The sequence below is a fragment of the Anoplopoma fimbria genome, chromosome 4, assembly GCF_027596085.1.
Source record: "Anoplopoma fimbria isolate UVic2021 breed Golden Eagle Sablefish chromosome 4, Afim_UVic_2022, whole genome shotgun sequence".
Classification (NCBI taxonomy): domain Eukaryota; kingdom Metazoa; phylum Chordata; class Actinopteri; order Perciformes; family Anoplopomatidae; genus Anoplopoma; species Anoplopoma fimbria.
In genome coordinates, this window is record NC_072452.1 from 16,849,311 (window position 1) to 16,868,537 (window position 19,227).

General features: G+C 37.3%; 1 protein-coding gene across 1 annotated transcript; it reads right to left on the reverse strand.

The window, feature by feature from the left end:
• Positions 1 to 2,177: 2,177 nt before the first annotated feature.
• Positions 2,178 to 17,066, reverse strand: fhl1a (four and a half LIM domains 1a). The gene is made up of 7 exons (XM_054597379.1): positions 17,049 to 17,066; positions 16,116 to 16,213; positions 6,655 to 6,836; positions 5,112 to 5,289; positions 4,222 to 4,391; positions 3,889 to 4,075; positions 2,178 to 2,948 (listed from the first exon to the last, which is right to left on the reverse strand). Exons 3-7 carry the CDS (start codon positions 6,808 to 6,810, stop codon positions 2,794 to 2,796), a joined length of 846 nt encoding a protein of 281 aa, XP_054453354.1. The 5' UTR covers positions 6,811 to 6,836; positions 16,116 to 16,213; positions 17,049 to 17,066; the 3' UTR covers positions 2,178 to 2,793.
• Positions 17,067 to 19,227: the final 2,161 nt, after the last annotated feature.

Sequence of the window (19,227 nt, forward strand, 5' to 3'; positions counted from 1 at the left end):
CACTGAATCATCCTTTACCAAAGTAAAGACGATAATGCCGCCCCACAATTCCTTTTAAAGTGACGCACCATTCCGCCGTTGATGGAAACAAACAATATGCCTATCTTGCACAGGTTTAACAATTATTTTCATACAGTCATAAACTAAAGGGATACATGTTGATGAATATGAATAGACAATGACAACCATTTCTTTTTATTTTACATGTATTTATTTATTTGACATTTTATTTACATGTAACAAATAAGTAAATATAGCAAACTTTCAATAAACAAATTCTTATTCTCAATAACAAGAAGCATCATAAAAAAAAGTCATACTATACTATGTCGAAAAAAGTCATAAAAGAAAAGTCATAGTATAGCATGTCGAAAAAAGTCATACTATAGTATGGTAAAAAAAAGTAATCGCATAGTATGTCGAAAAAAGTCTTATTATAGGATGTCAAAAAAAGTCATGAATATAGTATGGTAAAAAAAGTCATACTATAGTATGTCGAAAAAAGTCATAAATATAGTACGTCGAAAAAAGTCATAAAAGAAAAATCATAGTATAGTACGTCATAGAAGGTTATAAAAAAATCATAGTATAGTATCTGGAAAAAGTCATAGTATAGTATGGCAAAAAAAGTGACGGTATAGTTTGGCAAAAAAGTCATACTATAGTATGTCGAAAAAAGTCATAAATATAGTACGTCGAAAAAAGTCATAAAAGAAAAATCATAGTATAGTACGTCATAAAAGGTTATAAAAAAATCATAGTATAGTATCTGGAAAAAAAAAAGTCATAAAAAAGTCATACTATAGTATGTCGATAGTATAGTATGGCAAAAAATAGTGACGGTATAGTTTGCCAAAAAAAGTCATAAAAAAGTCATACTATAGTATGGTTAAAAAAGTCATACTATAGTATGGTAAAAAAAGTAATCGTATAGTATGTCGAAAAAAGTCTTATTATAGGATGTCAAAAAAAGTCATGAATATAGTATGGTAAAAAAAAGCCACACTATAGTATGTCGAAAAAAGTCATAAATATAGTACGTCGAAAAAAGAATACCTTAGAAAAGTCATAGTATAGCCTGTCGAAGAAAAGCCACAAGAAAGTTACAATATAGCATAGAAAAAAGTCACAGCATAGTACGTCCCAAAAATGTATAAAAAGCCATCGTACAGCATGTCGAAAAAAGTAAAAAAAAAACCCATAGGTTTTCCTTTTGAAAAAAGTCATAGTATAGTATGTCAAAAGAATACCTTAAAAAAGTCATAGTATAGCCTGTCGAAAAAAAAAGCCGTAAGAAAGTTACAATATAGTAGGTCGAAAAAAGTCACATAATAGTATGTCCCAAAAATTGACAAAAAGCCATAGTATAGCGTGTAGAAAAAAGGTATACCAAAGCCACAGTCTAGTATGTCCCAAAAATTTATGAAAAGCCATACTATAGCATGTAGAAAAAGTCCTAAAAAAGTCATAGTTTACTATGTCACAAAAAATAATAAAGCATGGACAGTATAGCATTTGGATAAATGTAAAAAAATGATAGTTTTTCCTGGTATAGTATAGTATGTAAAAAAATACCTTAAAAAGTCATAGAATAGCCTGTCGAAAAAAACATTAAAAAGTTATAATATAGTATGTTGAAAAAAGTCACAGTATTGTATGTCCCAGAAGTTGATAAAAAGCCATAGTATAGCATGTCGAAAAAAGTAAAAAAAGTAATTGTATTGTATGTAAAAAGAGTGTAATTTAAAAATCATAATATACTATAAAAAGTGATAGTATCGGATGTCATAAAAACTCCTAAAAAGCCACAGAATGTTTTAATTTTTTTACTTTTAAAAATAGTCATCAAAAAGTCAGAGCATAACTTCTTGATGAAATTCATAGTTTATTATTTAGAAAAAGTCATGGTTTAGAATTCGAAAAAAAGTCATAAAAGTAATAGTAATATTTTAGTTATAAAAAAAGTCATAGTATTGTATGTCAAAACAATTTAACAAAAAAGTCATAGTATAACATGCCATAAAAGTTCATAGTGTAGTGGGTCATAAAATCATAAAAAGTTATAAAAATGTAAATCAAATGTATATTATGCCATAAAATGTAGTAAAATATGTCATAAAATCTTGTAAAAAGTCAAATTATAGTATATCATAAATATAGAAATAAGAGACTTCAAACCACTTTCTCCTTTTATTCTTGTTTTAGATTTAACTTCACCCACAGTTTTGAATATATGAGCAGTTTATATGTAAGCATCAATCTCAAACTTCTAATTTAAAGTCACTCTAAACATGTTTGAAAACTCTCATAATTGATTCAAACACAAATGCAACAGATTATTAATGAAAGCTGGTATGCATGAGGAGCAGTATGCATGTGAGAAGATATTATTGATTGATAGATTACAGTAAGGCACTGAAAAGGCTTTTGTCTCATAAAGCTGCACAGGATCCTGGATTAGATTGGACAAATGTTACACATCACAATCTCACAAAATAACTGATGTTGCCATATTAGAATCCAACGCTGAAACAAGTTGCAATAATGTATATGTAAATAAATGACTCAAACTAGTGCTTATTTAGCTGAAAAAAAACTTATATTCGGTCAACTTCAAATAGAGAAGTGTACTGTTTTGACTTTTTTTTATGTAAATTCACACAGAAAAACATTTTCTCTAATTTTGAATTTCACTCCCTAATAAAATATGTTCTTTTGCAAATTAACCGTCTAAAGGTCTGTTTGGGCGTAATTCCACTTTAAGCAGCAACCTCTGCAAGGCTAATTTGCAGTTCACACCTTTTTAGCGCAGTCAGGGCAGTAGATATGATCTCCATTGATGACAAAGCGCTTATTGGCCAGCGAGAGACTGCACTTCTTGCAGTTGAAGCAATACTCATGCCAGGAGCATCCTTCATAGTTCACGACATTGGTGCCGTGGCCGAACCCTGCAGAGACGGAGACAGAAGGACATCTGTCAGTCAGCAGTGCAAGACAGGTAATGATGCTTCCAGATAACAGAAGCATAATACAGACCTTGAGTTCTTAAAACTGAAATTAAGTTTTAAGGTGATATTGAGATATCTAAATAAAGAAGAATCCAATGTCTGAACACACTGACACACACACACACACACACACACACACACACACACACACACACACACACACACACACACACACACACACACACACACACACACACACACACACATGATGTGATGATGTGGAGTTCAGCTGCATGTTACTGTATGAGAACAATTCATATGTTAGCATCCAGTCATCCAATAATACATATTAAGAATATAGTAAAAAATGATATATAGTGCAAATGTGCATTGTATAAAAATGGTATTGTATGTCATTATAACATCATAAAACTTCATAGTATAGTAAGTTATTAAGAATGCCAAAAACATATATATAAAACTACACATAAAATAGTGTGAATAAAATGATATAGTATTTCTAAAAAAAGGAATATTAGAAGACATACTGTAGTTTTGTTAGCCCTTAATAATGTAATGTAATCAAAAAGTCATAGTATAGTTTGTCATATTTTTTTGTAGTCATCGTATCAACATGAAATCTACTTTTCCTGTGCCGGCACACTGAAACTTTTTATGATATCATCTGTGGTAGTTGCAACTCATCCTCCAAAATATTTTTTATGCTTAAAATTCATCATGTTCTCTGAGTCATCTGTCAGTGGATTGTAGTCCGTCAGAGGCCATTATTATTGTGCAGGAAGGAAAGGAAATGCAGCTACAAAACAATTTTCCATTAATCCCACCATGCATTCCTTATATGTGCCAATCCAGATATAAGTGCAAGTGAAAGTGCAACATAAATCATACAAACAAGAAATAATGTTCATGCTGCCCTGACCTGTGATGGGGTTTTTGCATCCATGGCACTTCTTGGCCACATCGGTCTTGAAGCAGTCCACGCAGTAAACATTGTTCTCGTGGGAAGTGAAGCGAGCTCCAGCGAGAGTTTTACGGCAGGTCTTGCACACAAAACACTCGGAGTGCCAGGGCTGGTCCTGGTAGCTGATCCCTCCAGAGGTAATGGGCTTAGAGGGACAAAGGAACATTCTGATCATAATCTCAAACACTACAAAGCTGGAATATCATTCATTTTGCTGTTAATGAACTGTCTGCACCACAGCTTTACAGAGTATAGCCAGGACACTACAATTCATAATCATTGTCTATTCACCTGCTTGCAGTGGAAGCACTTCTTGGAAAACTTCTTGTCATGGCAGGGAGCACAATAGATGTCATCACCCTTGGTCAGGAAGCTCTGTGAGCGGATCGGCTGCTTGCATTCAAAGCAGGTGAAGCATTCCTCATGCCACACCTTGTTTTTGTACTCCACGTTTTGGGATCCTAAAAACACAAAGTAGTGTTATGGTTTTCAAAATGATTTTGTTGCACACTGTCTGACATTATCACATACATTTTCATCAGCTTGTACCACATAGTAATTGAGGCCTTATGATGCTTATATTGAGTGAAACACAATGTTTTTTTGGTTTCACCTTTCTCACAAATAGAAATAATTCAGATATTTTGTGCATTTTCTTTTTTACTCGTTTCTCTAAATGTAATTTTTTTTTATATCTTTGTAATCATTGAAGAGAGGTTGGGATAGCAAAATAGCATTATAAACAGATTGAATCATAGGTAAGAGAAGTTTGCACAGATTTATTAAATATTTCTGACTAAATAAGCAATTAGCAGGGTCAAAGTTTAGGGAAAACCCCTTTATGTAATATAAATTAAGAGAATCGTGCTTCAAAAAATCCCCAGATAATCTGCCTCATCAGGACTGTGCTGTTGTTTCAATCAGACTTAACTCACAGTGTTTGTTAACATGTGCAAAACAGCCTCCATTTATCATAATTATTATTCAAATTCGCCTAAATTCTGACTGGTTTACATCACATTTCATTCCAACTCCTGCCCACCCACTTTAAACCAGTAAGAAATACAAATACAGAAACGTTTCAAGCAAAACTAATTTCACTTTGCCCATGTAGAACGCTCACAGTACAAGATCAATGGCGAACATTTTTTAAAAAATAAAACGTGTAATAGCAAACCCACCTGGCAGGACCACCTTGTAGCAGCCCTGGCAACGGTTGCCATCCTCCCGGGAGCCACACTTGCCACACATTATCTTGCCATCATCCCTGGCGTTGAACGGCTCGCTGGCCAGCGGCTGGTAGCACTTGACACAGCGGAAACAGTCCTCATGCCAGTAGCGGTTCTTATGGTGCAGCTCCTGAAACACAGAGAGGAAGCTCGGGTTGAGCCGGGGTGCCCTCACTAAGTCTTCAAACAGACCTCATTAAAGTGGAGTTTGTCTACTCATCATGTGGACTGAGGCTCGGGGCCAGAATACAGAAGAGGAACAAGCCCATGTGGCAGGCGTTTGGACTGGTAAGTGGCAAGCCATGGAGGAGTTAGGAGACTTAGATGGTGGAAATGCGATGTAAAGTATTTAAGCCTCATTAGTAGTAATGACATCTTCCTCATCACATTCAATTGGTTGGAATTTTGGAAGCAGACGCCACTGCAGGATGAGACACAGGTTGTGTAACAGCTTGAGACTGAGAGCTCTCTGAACAGATACACACAGATGCATCCTCACTTCTTATGGGTTTGAAATAACCCAATAACATCAAAAGCAGACATCTTAAAATTAAAGAAATATCTCTTTTCAAAATGACATTTTGATGTGTTACAGTAGGAAGAGCACAGGTGAAAATAATAAACTTGATGATGGTCGATTCTATTTAGCTGCTTCAGTTTCAGGGTCCTGGTATTGTTCCTGCTGACTCATGTTGTAACTGTCACGGTTTACTGGAACACTTGAGTAGAACGAGGGCTTTGTTTAATGTTATTAAAATGTCTTCTGGGAAAAAGGCCTACGAGCAGACCATAAATCTACTGATTACATCATCATTCTCTCTGTGTCTCACAAACACACAAATAGATTAATGTGTTTAATGTTATCAAAGTATTTAGTCTAATGTTGTCTTTGGGATCTGTTCGGTTAGTTGTTTAATGACATCACATTACTCTCCAATAAAAACTATCCATCTCCAAATTTGGTGAATTATTAAGTGTTAAGTGTTACTTTATGGATAAAGCATGATCTAAAAAAACTTCAAATTGGCTGTTTTTGTTATCTTCAGAAAATCAGTGTCCCAAAGTACATTTGCTGTACCTGCTATCTTCAGAATATGCATCTTTGGGGATTTGTCACAAAAAACAACAACCAAAAAGTGAATTGTGAAAACAACTAAACTGACTGCTGAGAAACAACAAAGACATCAAATAATTACTAACTCATTAGACTAGGATGGTTTTAATGTAATTAAATATAGCTGTAGAGTTTGGATTCCAAGTAAATTATTCATAGTAGTTTACTAGCTACCATATAAAGCATGAATACTGTTTATTGCATTTTTAAACATTTCTGTTTATCAGATTTTGAATAGTATAGAAATGTCAAAATAAAACGGAGCGATTTACGTTGTCATTTTTGTTGTTTATTTAAATGTTTCTATTTTGTTTTTGTCACTCCCTCCTGTATTCATGCTTTTTCTTCCACTCACACAATCTCAGACACACTGTGTTTCACCTTGGCGTCAGCACCGATGGGCCGTTTGCACTCAGCGCAGGTGTTGGCGCAGAGCTTATTGAAGCACTTGGTGCACACATGCTTCTCCTCCTTCTTCACATACTTCTTCCCGTGCAGGTTGTCCCGGCAGTAGTAGCAGTCGAAGCGATCAGTCATGGTGGAGGTGAGATAACTCTTGGGACCTGCGGAAACAAAAAAAAGACTTTCAGACTCACACAGCTTCTATTCTCCCTACACGACTGTTGCCAGATGGGGACAGTGTCGCCTTTTCTATCATCCTCAACAATGCAAGTCAATTAATACATTTATTCATATGGCACTCGCAACACCATATAGTTGATTAAAAGTGCACTACAGCTCAGGGAAAAAAAGAACAAAAGAAATAAGGAACAAAAAAAACTATGAAAATCAGCATTCAATGATTAGAAATTAAACCTCTGTGCCTTAAAAATGCAAAACAAATCTGTGCACATATTGGACAAAGTACATTTTTACTTTTTTTCCTGTTTATATCAGTAAGACACAGTGAGATGCACCTTTAACAGCAGCATTCCAACCTGATGAGAGAAGTGTGAGTGAAGCTAAAAAAAGGCAGCCAACAGATGTCTGCTTGTTGTCTGCGTGCTCTCTGGCCTGCAGACTTTTTTACCAAGCCCTCCCTGGAGAGCTTATGTCATAATTTTGAGACTGTCTGGCTCACTCCCCTAAAAAGACCTCCCCCTCCGAGTCTGGCACACACTTTGTCTTTTGTTTGCATTTTAGCCAGGTCATTTTAGACCTTTAGTTGCTACTTCATTCATCAACATTCCTGCGTTCCCATCACAGGCGGCGTCCACATGGGAGCAGCCTGAGTAGCATCCTGGAACAACTGTGTGTAGGGTGGAGTGAGCGGATGCTTTATCTACATCACTTTAAAGCATCTCTCTCTCACACAGGATGTCAGGGAGGGCAGCTGAGCGATGTGTGAACTTTAACAAAAGTGATTCATATATATCATTCTTAATCCGGTAAGCACAAATAGAGGAAACAATTGGGGGAATGGAATTTTTGTCCTAGTAACCATAGGAACAAGGACAATATTTATGATAGGGGACTTCAGCTATTTGAGTGGGACGTGGTAAACAGCCGTGTGACAGAGATGACCCTCCCCTTGAGCGTGGTATGTGTTTCTGTGGAGATGGATAGATGGGAGAGGAGTTTTTATCTGCAGCTGTGCTCCGGGGATAAAGACTGGACCGAGCCCTCACACCCCCCAATCCGCCTACTCTCACCTCGTAGCATTTCATGGAACTAAAGCAGGAAAAAAACAACACTGTCAAATCTCACACACAATGCTCGGGTCTCATGTCTGAGCCCGGCCAGCCCAGGGATCTATTTTAGACATGCACACTCTATTTAAAGCAGATTGACCTTCCAGAGGGGACAAATGGAGAGGGATGCAAAGAGATGACTACTGGGACTACACAGCTATTGTGGTTCCACTTGAGTCTCGTCCAGTAACTTTAATCTTTTGTTACAGACAGAGTGACAGCTGCCCCCTGTCAAAGGGCACGGTATGTGCAGACGCTAAGCTGTGGAGGGGAGTGGATTGTACCACTGTGATCCCTTTGGGGAGCAAAAAAGGTCAACATGAGACCAGATTGGTGGGTGAGTCAGAGCAGAGAGAGATGATCAAAGACAGAGTGATGCAGACAGTATGTCGGCCAAATCAACTGCTACATTACATTACGTTACATTACAGTCATTTAGCAGACGCTTTTATCCAAAGCGACTTACAGGAAGTGTATTCAACATAGGTATTAAAGAGAACTACTAGTCACCAGAAGTCATAAGTGCATCTCCTTTCTTAAACAAGCATCTTAAAGCATAAACCAGAGCAAAAGTACAGTTCAGAAGCAAATTACTACGAAAACAATAATTGCAACAAACTAATACGAATACAATAAGTGCAACAAACTAATACGAATACAATAAGTGCTACAAACTAATACGAATACAATAAATGCAACAAACTAATACGAATGCAATAAGTGCTACGAGGAAGGCTCAGGGTAGTACTTCATGAAGAGGTGAGTTTTCAGCCTGCGCCGAAAGATGGGCAGCGACTCTGCTGTCCTGACGTCAGTGGGGAGTTCATTGTCAAAGCTTTCTGTTCCATTATGAAAGTAGGTTTCCTGCTGAATCAGGTAATTTTAACATATTCACATCTTGCTATCATGCTGATTTGGAGAAAAAATCTGTAGTCTTATATTCTCCAAATATAAGACTACAGATTTATATTACAAGATGACTTCATCATATACATTCGATGACTCAGTTCATTTGACATCCATTTGACTGCAGACAAATAATTGGGCATTCAAGCAGTGTAGGCGTGCAAAACTTAGTTTGAACGTGTTACAAATCAACGAAACATCAACTAAAGCTCCAAAAAGACAAGAGAACCTTTAAACTTAGATTATATTGTTATACATGTCATTGTACAATCCTGCATTGTATAAGACAAATATAAACATTTTGAATCCATGTCCAGTGAAAACCATGTATCTTCAAAGTTGGTAAAATAGATGAAATGAAGGATTTAATGTTCCTATTTCTAAAGCTAAATATCTGATTATTCATCGTCACAAAGCTAATTAAAAAGTTGAGCTAATAAATTGTTTTAAGAATTCAGTTTAAATCTAAGACGATCCTTCCTGAACTTTGAATAGAAACATGCCAATAGACAGGTTTTCCATTTTGCACCTGATTACTAGTAACATATTCAATAACTTCTGCATCCTTATTGGCACAAGTTACTTTTTATTTTACCTGAGTGTCTGTAGGCCATGTTTGGTTCCAGTCAGGTGGAAAAAAAGTAGAAGAAGAGAATAGAGGGACAGGAGGAGACGGTAGCATCCACAGAGGGTCAAAACCAGAGATCATAAGACTCGTTAAGTTATGGGGGGCAGTTTATACCCCACTGTGAACCGACCCAACGCCCCAATCCAACCCTTAACCTAACCCTCCACTCCTTTTTAGGGTATGGATTAGAGAATAGAGCAGATGAGGGACAGTATGAGGAGATGGATTAGGTGATAGAGATTGGAATCCACTGCTGTAACATCAGAAGGTAAAAAAAAAAAGAAGAGGTTTTGAATGATGGCCATGAGGGACAACAGATACTCCCACTGCCCCGACTTAAAATGTTTTGTTAGAGTGTGCAGGACATGTAGAGATGACAAGATGGATCACTTTACATCATAGTTTAGAGGGATGACTCACAAGAGGAGCAAGATGATATTATTGACTGAGCTGTGGAGAGACAAAGTGCTGGAGAGTTGTACAAATACAGTATATAATAATACCTATACAGTAAGTAATTTTTCTGAAAGACAATGTGCTATGCTCAAAACTAAATGAAACTAAGTGAGCCAGAGCAGAATATTTTAGAAAGGGAGAACTTTTTTTTTTGCTCTCCTCCAAAAAATATGTATTTTAAAGCTTCAGGAAACACCGGGCGCATTCCTGATAGAAAGCAAAAACACTTCATGAACACTCTCCTCTGAAAAATGAATGTTCTCACAGAGAAAATATTTTCTCATCCGGTAGTTTATCTACTCAGACTGACAACAACCATGACGATGTTGAGGTTATAATTTACAAGTTTTATGCCGTAAGATTAAAAAGAATGATAGTTTAAATTGCAGCTGAATAAAAAATATAATGGGAACCAGCTTCTTTGGAACTTTAAAATCCTACTCAATGCATGTAGTTAAACACTGCAATAATGGATTTCCTGGCACAAGTCTGACATTGAATCACCTTTTAAGTTGATATGGTGAACTTGATAGCAAATGTACACATCAGGCAGACTCAAAGCAACATAAATATTAATTTAAAGTTGTTTTTCTGGTCAGCTGATGATTGTACGTCCAATATACATTCTCCTTTTAGCTCTGTTCTTTGAGAGATATACCTGTCTCTTAAGCTGCTAAATGCTCCACTATGTTCACCAACAAGTCGCTAATTTTCTCAGTCTGCTGTTACTGAGCAGGTAGTGACCAATGAGTTTTTAGAGATGTGTGCGCTAAAAACTGCTATGTGAGAGACAGTGTGAGAGTGAATCAAAACAGTAAAGTTGTGGGCTGAAAAACCAAAACATAGAGCTGAAAGAAGCTAAAAATAGCGCGGAGATACTTCAGGGTAACATGATAACTCTCCGTGGGTCAACGACTTTCACATAACATGCAGTAATTCAAGCCATCCATCCATTGTAGTTATAAAAAATACTAATTATAGCTTCTTCAAATTGGGTTCAATATTATAAGTATATTACTGCCAACTATCATTCATGATAAAAACCCATCATGACCATCATTATCTATTCTGCTGTAGAGCAAATGCTCCACAGATGGCACTTTACTCTGATTGGTTTGTCCCTTTAGAGTCAGACGAGCTTAAATACAGAAATATAGGATCATAATGGGAATGAGAGGAGACTGAAAGTCAGAAATAAAGTTGTTAGGCTCAGAACTCAGTTAGGAAACATTAAAGGACTCATCTCTTAACTATATTAAACAAACGTATTCATATGTCAGACACAAAACAAATCAATGCAGTTACCCCGTGTGTGTGTTTGCTGTGCTTGGTTCTTTAAAGGGCATCTGGTTGTAATTAAGGGTTTTATTTGGTCCATTACCACGAAGCACAGCATTGCGTTTGTCCTTTTCTAATCGTCACCCAATTACCCTAAACCCACAAGGACTAATTAATGAGCAGGAAGGCGCCATGACTCCTGACCTTCAAAAACCTCCCCAGTCAGGAAATCGGTTCCTGCTCCTCTATTTCTTTTACACTCCTGTTAACAGTGAGAATGTTCTTGTTTCAGATTGTTTAATATATAACTAGACACATTATCTGTTCTTTACCTCCATTTAACAATTCTCAGCCTTGCTTAGAATGAATGTGGAGTTATACAGTCGAAGGTTTGTCAAAATACTCATATGGAATAATGATCATGTTGATGGTGAACTGAAAAGTTATGAAGGGGATAATTAAGGAAAACAATGTATGTACATCTCCATGAGCATCAGCATTCAGCAGATAAATAAACAGTGCACAGAATAAAGTATTTAAGGCATCTAAGAAGCTCTTTTATAATCCCATTGTAAACAATTGAATGTCATTCGATTGAGCAAGTGCTACTTGATCCAATGGAAGCAAACGTAGCAATAGCATCATTTGAACAACCATAGGTATCATAGGTTTATGACAACACTTTTCAGATAACTAAGTAAATGCTATTAAATACTATGTACATAAAGGTCCATGCTCCAATGGCAAGTATTTTATTTGTATGTAATAAGAAAATATATGTTAATATCACTTAACCTTAATTAGCCAAATATTAGATTATTTTGTTTTCTGAGGGACTGTGAAGTGACACATGTTACTGGACCAAACAGCCTGTATAAATATCATGAATATTAACTATGAAATTTGGGCAATTTGTCTTTGTCGTAATTTGTTATCTCAAATATCGAGCAAAGCAAAATCAATTAGTCTTAGTCAAGCTCTTTCATGCTGCATTCAATTGCTATTTAATTTATCTGATGAAAATTATTTCCTGCTTTGACATTTGATATAAACACCTAATGTCCAGTGATGGAAAGATTCCACATTTTTCAATTGAAAATATTTATTGGAAAAAAAAATTGTTATAGTTTCTGAGAGCACTAATATAAAATACATCTTGTTTCTTATAGTCTGCTGCATATTCACAGTGTTCTGGTGTTAAATCTACCCACGGACTGCTGTCCTGATAGATAAGCAGCTGGAATGCAGTGCCCACCTCCCCACTTGCCACCTCTAAAGCTGCGCTTTTAATAGAGCAAAATGAACTGCTGATCATCTGGAACAATAAATAAAACTATAAATACATTCTTTCCGAAGAAGTGAATCATGGTTAAATACGTAGCTGGTGATGCGTCTAATTGAGAGGTTTGAAAAATGACGATAAGGTTTTAAAATGTTCCTTGCCAGTAAAAGAAACAGACATACTCTCTCACACACGTCCTATCGTGATATGCAATGCGTTACGTGCATTTTTTGGTAGGTGTTGCCGCTTGGCTACAAGCCCATCACCTCTCTAAGTGGTCGATTTGGAGTTTGCAGGCACAGAAAAACAGGATATCTGGCCTGTACTTCCGGAACACATAATAGCAAATCACTCAGTGTGACTGGAACATGCACCCACACTCTCTTCATGGTTACCAACAGCAACAAAAGTTATGTCTGTGTGTCTGAGAGCTCATCTCTCAACGTGACCTCTTGACCTTGACATCCATGTGTCTCAGTCACCACTCCAAATCTGGTTAGTGGGCAAACAGAGCAAACAGACTGAGACACACAGTTACCTCTATCAGGGAAACAGTGACTCACCGTGCACACACACAAACACACAGACACACACACATACATACATACACACATGCACAGCAACAAAACAAACAGGACAGACACAGAGCTGTACTACAACACGGGCATAAGGTCGGTGAGGGAATGAAGAAACCAGGGTGTGGCTGCAAGACCCTGACACATTGAGGTCAAATATGTGTGGACAAAAGGCCACGAGGGGAACGCTATCAACAAAGTAATACTCCTGTCCAACAGATATGGCTCTGGGTGTTGCGCACGCACGCACGCACGCACAAGCACTTTCATATAAAGCCCACACTGTAAGCCAGCGAGCACTTCAGCACTCGTTGGTCTCACATGACTCGAGCCTCTAAACACAGAAAAAGTCGGTCCCTCTTACTGATGAGCAATATTTTGTGACTTTAAATCTATTATGTCAGAAAGGATGCACATAAAACCTGAAGAAGCATACATTCTACGTGCACAGTGCATGTGAATTTCTGTGACATGTGATGTTAGGTTTTCAGCTTCTACATGTAAATGGTCAAAAACACAATTCTTCTTACCCTCGCACTAACAGACATCAGTAGCAGAGAGTAACTACATTTACTCAAGTTCTGTTATTTACCTAACTTAAGGGTACTTTTAATTGACTGCACTATTTCAACTTTTTCATACCTCTACAGTTCAGAGGTATATGTTGTAGGTTTGTACTCTATTACAGTGATCTAACAGCTGTAGTAACTAGATAGTTTTCTAGAATATTTATACACAAAAAAAAAATCTTAAATTGATTCATTATGCACTTTCAGCCTAACAGTATATAAAGAAGTCCAAATCAGTTCCAACTCCACCAACTACAACAGTAGAATACTGCTTACACATTCATTAATCTGAGTAATACTCTCAAGTAAATTCAGCCATTTTGCATGAGGAGTACTTTTACTTTTCATACTTCAAGTACATTTTGTATAACTTTTTGTACATTTACTTAGATAAAATTGTGAGTGTATGACTACATAACAGAGTAAACTTGTATTTTGATATTGGTACTTTTACTTAAGTAAAGCATCCAAGTACTGCTACCACTTCTCCTCTTTTAAAAGCCTCACAGGAGGCATCCAGCCCTCTCCATCTCTTTCATTCCTTCGTATTGTGGCTCTCACTATTTCATCATTTCTTTATCACTTTCCTCCTCTTCTATTCACAAAGTAATCATGTGCAATTCATGAGCTTTCCTCCGCGCTGAAGAGTGGGAAAAGAGAGAGGGCAGCAGTTAGTGACGAGCAGTTTGACATTCACAAGAGAGAACGTTGCCTCCACTCGGCTCTTTGAGTGCACACAGACAACCAGGCAGCATTGCCTATTTAGGAGTAGTGAGCAGGGCTGGTGAGAGCGCTGTTTCATGTGTTTCATCAGCTTGGTCATCTACACTCAGACACATCCCATCTCTCTCTCTCTCTTCTGTCTGTCTCTCTGCTCAGTTTGCAAGAATAAAAGAAGTGATGAAACTGTCCACTCAACAAAGGCATGCTTCTGCCTGAATAAACTGCAGGCACCAAAGCTCCCAGACGCCTTAAGTGTGGCAAATGTACATCTGCTGGCCTGATAGAGACGAGATGCCACTGGCACTGACATGCAACAGCTTCATAGAAGACTGATATAAATTATACATACCTGGCTTTAAGAATGAATAATGTGTAACTTAACAGTTGGATTTGTAGCCTTCACACTAATCTGCCGATTTGAATCCACAAATTATAAATAAAAGACTTCAAAGATAAATCTGATATTCTTAAAGTGATTTTTAAATTGCTGTTTAAAAAAAAACTTAGAGAAAGAGTTTTTTCGACTTGAAAGTGGATTTATTCATTACTCAGTGAAGCACAACGTTTTTACGGCTTTTGGTGAAGGATGGTGAAGTCATACTGGAGCCACAAGGAGGTCCAGTGTGCCAGAGAAAGGACCGTAATCTCCAGGTCTCTTTAATGACATCATGCATTTGGTTTGGCAGCCACCCAAACCAGAAAGGGAGGAGATGGTGAGCAGATGTATGTTTTAACAGTTTCATGGTGCCTTTGGGCTCTGCTGGTCATTATGCCAGCAGTACAATAATAATATTATCACAATACACCATTTGATCTATAAGATTAGCTGGAGCTTCTGTTTGTGCTAGAGTTGGCATTACATTACATTGAACGGGTTACAATCAGACATGACAGTTTATATGAGGGAGAAGTGATGGATGAGGTATATAGATAATTTACCTCAGTGAAAGGAACAATAAAATCAAGTTCAAAACATATTCAAAATCATTGATGCACTAACATGTTAACATTACTTTAATGTTGTAGCTTTATGGGTTAGATGCTTTATATACTTTTGGGTGGTTTTGGTTGTAACTGTTCATCTCAGGTTTTTATAAAGTAATCATAGTTTCGTTTTTAGAATCTTAATAGAAATTTACAATCTAAATATGTTAATAGAGTAAAAGTATATATATTAACTGTGGAATACAGTGAAGTAGAAATATAAAGAAGCATTAACTGAAAATACACGTTAAAAAAATCCCATTACTATTGGTTAGTAACAGCAACATTGTTTTTCACTTTAAAAGGAAATCCCTATCAAAACTACCGCGGACAAAGGCAAAGCTTTATTCCTGAAATAAAAAGCGCAAAAGTTAAATTGCCCCCCCCAAAAAATGGAACACTAATATGTATGGTGGAAATGTAGAGATGTAGGCAGATAGATAAAAAGAGTACAAAATGCTTGCAGTGTCAAACAAAGCGCATCACCTGTTGCGCATCGCAACGTGCCCAATAACAAGGAACCTGTCGCGCATTTCAGTATTTTCCAGTCAGGACCCTCTGTGAGTAACTGAAGTTGTAACTGATTCTAAATTTGGCGGAAACTTCCATCCGATAAGATGAAAGCAGCAATTACGCATTAGACATAACTGGACCTAAATGGACCACATAACTGAGATAAACGTCTTCTGCCTCCCTGTTTAACAGCTGCCTGATCCTGTCAGTGAAACACAGCTGTGGATACGGACTCACCTTTCCAAAGCGCACAGATGAGATGTCTTTCAGTCGACACCAGCAGCAGTGTGCCCGGTGGGTTTAGCCGAGAGGTACAATCTGAGGAGGCGACGCAGCTTTAAAAGACAGAGGGAGGAGAGAAAAAAGAAAAAAAAAAAACTTAAGGACACGAGCCAAACCTCTTTAAGCTCTCATAAACAATGACCTCAACCAGGAATTCACAAGCTCTCTTAGTAAAGTTCTTATTGGCCCAGCACTTGAGGCAAAACGGGATCAAGAAGAAAATAAAGTCATAACTTTTCTGCATCAACGAGCCCTGAAACTCAACAATATGGCCCCTCTAAGGCAGGCTGTGAAGAGATCTCCATGCATTATATTAACCATCCTTATAATATTTTAACACGCCTGCTGTTTACAGAAGAGGAAGTGACTTGTTTAGTTCACACACTTTGTCCTTCTGTATTGGCCCTCACTTTTCTCCTTCTTTGGTAATGAATAGAGGAATTGCATCCAGATGACTCATTCTTAACCCAAAAGTAAATACATGCAGCCGGTGAACTTAACCCTCAAAGTAAATCCATTACAATTACAAATGGATGATGAAATGCCCAAAAGGTGTTCCTGTTATAAAAAAGCAGATGCCAGCTTTTGTATCAACTCTGTCATCAAGTCTAAACATCTCTTTGAGCTACGTGAAAGAGTATCCAAACACAGAGACCCACACGTCTGACTGTAACCAGAGTGAGGATTCATGTGTTTACAGTCAGGATGAAGATGAGAAGGGAGGTAAGGTCATGACTGTTTAATACGGCTTCTTACGAATAGCATGCCGTTACAATAAATGTGTCTTCTTCTACTCACAAAAACCTTTAAATCAGTAACCAATTACTGAACACGACTTGTTATATATATATATATATAGTCAACGAACACCATGAACTCTGTTGTTACCTTAGATCAATTTTGATGAGAGCCACATGTTTGGTCCATGCGCATCCTTCTGCCATGAAGATCTGGCTGGAGATGTTTTACTGTGCCTGAGTAAAGGCAGGTTATCATTTACTTCATGCAACAAAACATGCACTGCATAAAATACTTACTTTCATCTAATATTGTAGTAGAACAGTGTCATTTTTCTAACAAAAAACGTTTTGCTTGATTTACCACCATTAAACAATTGCATTTTTCATCAACAACATAAACAACTGAAGAAATCAAGTTTTATAGTTTATAGTTCAGCGGAGGCACATTTATTATATACTCCAGCTAAGTGGCCCTTTAAAACTACTATTTCCTCCCCGGACTGTAACTCCACCATACAGACATTCTTGAGCAGACTGGAGGGAGTTGTGTCCATATTAGGAACATGTTACCTGATATCTGGCACAAATCATGCCTGGGAGAATAAAATGCCATCGGTCTTGGCTGTGCAGGGCGCGGCTTTCATAATGACACCACTTTGCCCACTTATCCTGGATGGATGAGTGAAAGTTGTAACATCAGTATTTTTGGGAACAAAAAGTTATAAAACTGCTGGATCAATTCATAATGATTTGTAAGCTGGGTGAGTCTTTGATATGTATTTATTAGAGCAATGTGCATATTTTACATGGTGCCCTAGAGTTCAATTTAAATTAATTAATTCAATAAATACAGCATGAGAAGGAGTGATGTAGCTCTCAAATCACCCAATAGAGAAGATTTGACAAGTCCAGGGTCAAAACCTAAACCCTATAATGAGAAATAATCCATGTACATTTATTTAGTCTAGACTGGAAGTGATTCCCAACCTTTTAAGCATACTTTCAAATAAAACAGTGTCTACTTGTGAACAATCATAACAACTTTCATATTTCTCCAAGCTCAATCCAAAAAGTGTTTATTTCTTCTGGTATTGTTTCTATTGAACTTTTAGAGGCCTGAGAAGATAAAGCAATTCAGTGTTACATAAGAAAAGGAAAAAAAAGTATTTCTCGCAGCTGTACACCTCAGCCAACCAGGCAAGTTGCAGTTTACAACATAAATTTATCATTTTAATCAATAAACCTTTGTGTGAAATTGTCATAATTAGCATATGAATTCTTGAGTCATGGCCAAAATGTATTTTGTGAGGTCACATTGACCTTTGACCTCCAAAATCTAATCAGTTCTTTCTTGAGTCCAGATGGACAAATTCCCTTCAGGCGGTAAGATATATCGCATTTATGAGAATGGACCGCACGCACAACTGGAAATCACAATGCCTCCGGTAACTGCTGTCCCCCGGCAAGAAGACATTAAAAGAGAAAGGTCTGGAAGATAAAGATTGTTTCAGAAAGAAATACTGTTCCTTTTGTCCTTTCCTGACTATCATCTCACAAGCTTTCGCATAATGTGAAAACCCTAGATTTATGCAACTCAAGTAAAATCACTTTTGGCACTAATCTTCTTTCTTATTTCTTGAAGATGACGGGACGATCTCTGGAGCTCGACAGCTGCATTCCTACACGACCAGGACGTAGAATAAGAAAGGAAACGGGGTAAATGAGGAGTCCATCAGAGCGAGGGCTTTAATCAAAAGCACAGGCTTCTGTTTATTGACCATTGCACGCACATGAACAGGTGAGAGTATATTTACACAGATGTAAACAGTCAGTACTTGCAACACAGGAAGAGAGAGAGAACACAATGTCTCTCTCTCTCTCTCTCTCTCTCACACACACACACGTACACACATTCATATACACTTGCAGCCATGAACACACACAGACACACAGAGTTTGCAGTATAAAGATAGAGTGGACTGTCTGAAAACACTAAGCAGAGCAGGCCTCTTTGGTCAGCTACTTCATACAGGACTTCCAATGATCAAAGCCCATCACGAGTCACCATTCAGAGAACAGAGAGAGATCACACAGCAGAGTTATACGCAAACACCAAAACCTATATCAGCTTTTTGCGGTTTTCACATTAGTTCATGTGTCAGTTGGGGAACAGCGGCACACGATTCTGCTTGTGTATATATATATATATATATTTATTTTTCTCCCCACCATCAGAGGAAGATGAATGATTAATGCTCTGTGGGTGTCATGGCAACAACACACACACACACACACACACACACACACACACACACACACACACACAC